Here is a 3,852-nt window from a genome sequence, read left to right on the forward strand (position 1 = left end):
TTTTTTTTATTATTTTGTTACGTAGAACTCATTGGATAGAGAAGATGACAAACAATCAATTTTGAAAATTTTCCATAGGTCCCTTATAAATATGCAATTTATTGTGTCAAGTGATTGTAGAAAATTATGGACTATGCTTGGAGGGTATTGGTATGCTGATGACGTATCTCCTTGAATGCCTCCTTGAACAGGTTGGGCTTATAGGAGAGGCCATGAATTTTGTCTCACCAAATGGTATTACCTCTGTTGAGTGGATTTGGAGGGGGGGGGGGGGGGGGGGGGGGTTTCATTTGCTGCACAAAAACAGCAGCCATTAAGATTGCATAAGGTAAATAATAATGGAAAGTTCAAGTAGTTGCAGCATGATTTATGGCTTCTAAGTGATCGGCTTTGGATATGGAAAGTATGGGAAAAGGTCAAATATGGATTAATGGGCAGAGCATTGGTAGATTTGCAGAAATCTTTCTACTCTGTGTAGTGAATAATGAATAGAAAGCAGCATATGGCCTTAAATTAAAAGCATTTTCATCATTTAAATTTTTTTTACGGGTACCACGTTCGTCCGTCTTTAATTTTGTGAAGATTGTAACAATTTTGTAAATATCATTCTTTAATCAATGAAATGAAAGTTTTATTTATTATATTTTTTATTTATTTTTAGTATATTTTAAAGAGTTTTTGACATAGAATGATCTTTTTTATTAAAAAGCCGAAAGGAATCACTTTTGATAAAGGGATCGATCTGATGGCTTTTCAACGGATCAATCCATTTGAGGAAGGAGTTGATCCTTTTGCACAAAAATCTTGTAATTAAAAAGTTTTATCGATGGAAAATAGGGTATTAGCAATGAATTTCTTATTGCTACCATTTTAGCAATAAAATTTGGAAATCTTTTGTATTAAAATACTTCTAGCGTAAAAAATTTATGAATTGCTGGTGGAAGTCCACCGTTAAAGGTGTTTCACACAAAAAAAATTTTCGCCACTAAAAATGATTAACAATGGAATATTTCATCGCTTAAAGTGACTGACAGAACTTTTCATTGCGATCGAACACTTTTAGGGACATCATATCTTCGACGAATTAATACCAACGGTAATAAGTTTTTGCGACGAAAATTAGATATTTAGCAATGAAATTTTTTTTAATGTTTCACTTTATTTTAATCAAATTACTTTTTACTAAAAATTCATAATAGGTTTATTAATTTGTAAATCAATATCCAAATAAAAGATTTAAAATATATATTTAGATAAGGTAAAAAAAAAGATAAAATAAGTTTTTTTAAAGAGAAACATAAAATCTTTGTCAATAGATAGAAGATTCAAACTAAATATCGAATCAAGATCCAAAACTTTTACCGTATGCTGTTTACATGATTTCACCCTTCGTAAATTCCTGCTACAGAGATTCTTTACAGTTAAAATTCCTCACCAGACAAACGGAATCCTTCAATAAATAGAACTCCGCACTCCAAACCTCTTTCTATATCCCAATCCTCTCTTTCTCCTTTCATATTTCCTCGCTTTCTCGCCAACCAATCACCTCGACACCCAAACACCCATTTCGTTTCAGAAAAGACAAAAAAAAAATGGTTGTCGAAAACAGTAACTGTACGAGCCTCATTTTCACTTACGGTACCTTGAAACGGGGTTTTTCCAATCACGTGCTTCTTCAAGATTTAATGCGAACCGGAGACGCCGTATTCAAAGGAACGTATCGAACCGTCGAAAAATACCCTCTCGTTTGCGGGCCTTACCGCGTCCCATTCCTACTCAACATGCCCGGTTCGGCGCACCAAGTCACGGGCGAGTTGTACGCCGTGTCGTCTCGGGGACTTGCCCGCGTCGACGAACTGGAAGGCACGAGTAGCGGGCATTACGAGCGGCTGCCGATCCAGCTGATGCCAGCCGAAAACGGGAACGAAAGCGGGAACAAAGAAAACGATGAAGAGTTGTTAACGTGCGCGGCGGAGGCGTATTACGCGCACAAGAGTTACGAGAAGGAGATGTGGAAGAGAAATGGTAGGAAAGGGCTTTGGATATATTCGGAGAAAGAAGCCAAAGGTTATGTGAAAAGAAATGATAGGCCTCAAAATCTCAGTTTTTTGGATCATATTAGGAATTTTATTTCTTCTCCTTCTGATTAATTGAAAAAATAAATTGAAATAAAATTTGGATGTTTGTTTTTTGTTATGAATTTTCATGGGTTGTTTTTTTTTTTTTTTTAGCTTTTTCTCTATTTTGGTGTTAGCGTAATTTGCAATATTGAAGAAATTACAAATGAGAAACAAGGTTGGATCTTCTCAATTTGCTGCATTTTGTGTATAAATTTTGCATGGATAGGTTTTTCAATGTGAAAAATTAAAGTATCGTAACTCCAAATTGAAAATTTCGTAGAAAAATTCATTTCATTAATAAGTTCCCATGTTTAGGTCCAAAATTTTAGCCTCCAAATGCAATTTACTAAGATGAACTGAATTAAAATTCAATGGCATTTGTGTTTTTCTTCTTCTTTGAATACTTTTATGACTTCCTATATTTGTTCATTTTAATTTTTGTAAAATATTATTATTCCTTATGGATGAAATTTTTAACTATCAGATAAATCAGTATCATTTATTTTTTTTTATCAAATATCATTATTTTATACAATAAAATTTTTAAAATTTATAGGTGATCGTATAAATTGATATCATTAAAAATTCACTGTAAAAAAAAAAAAGGGTTTTGAGTTTAGATGGTAGTTAACAGCACAAGTTAAATCATGAGCCAACAATCGTTGGATCTGAATCATCCATGAAGTTTAATAAAATGATCATAAATTGGTAAAATAGTTTATTGGAAGTAGAGTGTAAACAAATTAACTAATTTACGTAAGATTTACAAGGTTTGTTTAAAATCTGAATTTAAACCCTTTCAAACAGCTTTTGTTGATCTTAAAAAGATAAGGTAAGAGTGGAGTTAGTAGGCCATAATTTTGTTTTTTCTTTTGACTTGAGGTTAGGGATTTGAATTTTGAACCATATGGTTCAAACAGAGAATACATGGAATCAAATGCTCAGTGTTAGCTAATTATGTGATAGACTAACTCCTTTTTTACCACTTTCTTCCTTACACAATTGTTGATTTCATCGTGAGAGTGTGTCTCAAAATCTGAACTTCCATAACTATTTTTAATATATATATTTTTCTCTTTGACAAATTAGATGAATCCTCTTTCAAAAGCTACTTGCGGACCTTATCCTTACTATCTAAAAACACCTCAACAGTTTTTTTTTTTTTTTTTTTTTTTTAGAAATAGAAAAGAAAAGAAAGGAAAAGAAGAGAATTTGGGAGAATGAGTTGTGTAGCTTAGATAGTGAGGGAACTTAGCTAAGCAATTTCACTCATTGGGGTTTATGACAGAATTAATTAGACATATACCTAATTTTGTTGTGTTTTAGCAAATGAAACTTCGTTTTGTATACTAGATACTTTAGCTTAAAGTACAATAACATGCTCCTATCAATTCATCCCTTAAACACTAAGAAGAGAACATGTGTTGTATCCTATAAAAGTTATGCATTAAGAATTAGTAGTGATGAAAAATTATAAGTAAAATTTAAACTTTAAAGACATGATTAGATTTGATAATTCATATATTTATATTTTGTTCGTATCATATTGAACGCAAAAAATTAATATGTTAAATTTGCACCGATACTTTAAAAATAAAATATATACATATATATATATTTTATTTTTATCAAAATTCATAAATAATTTTTATTAAAATTTTAAATTATACAATTTTTACGTTTTCTTTCATATTGTATCATTTTATTGTATTTGAAATTGATATACCTAAAC

At 31.2% G+C, this 3,852-nt stretch overlaps 1 protein-coding gene across 1 annotated transcript; it reads left to right on the top strand.

Moving 5' to 3' along the window:
• The first annotated feature begins 1,289 nt into the window (after positions 1 to 1,289).
• On the top strand, positions 1,290 to 2,200 carry LOC111277742 (putative gamma-glutamylcyclotransferase At3g02910). Its single transcript, XM_022864151.2, has one exon. It carries the CDS (start codon positions 1,593 to 1,595, stop codon positions 2,148 to 2,150), a length of 558 nt encoding a protein of 185 aa, XP_022719886.2. The 5' UTR covers positions 1,290 to 1,592; the 3' UTR covers positions 2,151 to 2,200.
• The last annotated feature ends 1,652 nt before the right edge of the window (positions 2,201 to 3,852 follow it).

This window comes from Durio zibethinus, chromosome 7 (assembly GCF_047325235.1).
Source record: "Durio zibethinus cultivar Kanyao isolate XHJ-2024 chromosome 7, ASM4732523v1, whole genome shotgun sequence".
NCBI classification, from domain to species: domain Eukaryota; kingdom Viridiplantae; phylum Streptophyta; class Magnoliopsida; order Malvales; family Malvaceae; genus Durio; species Durio zibethinus.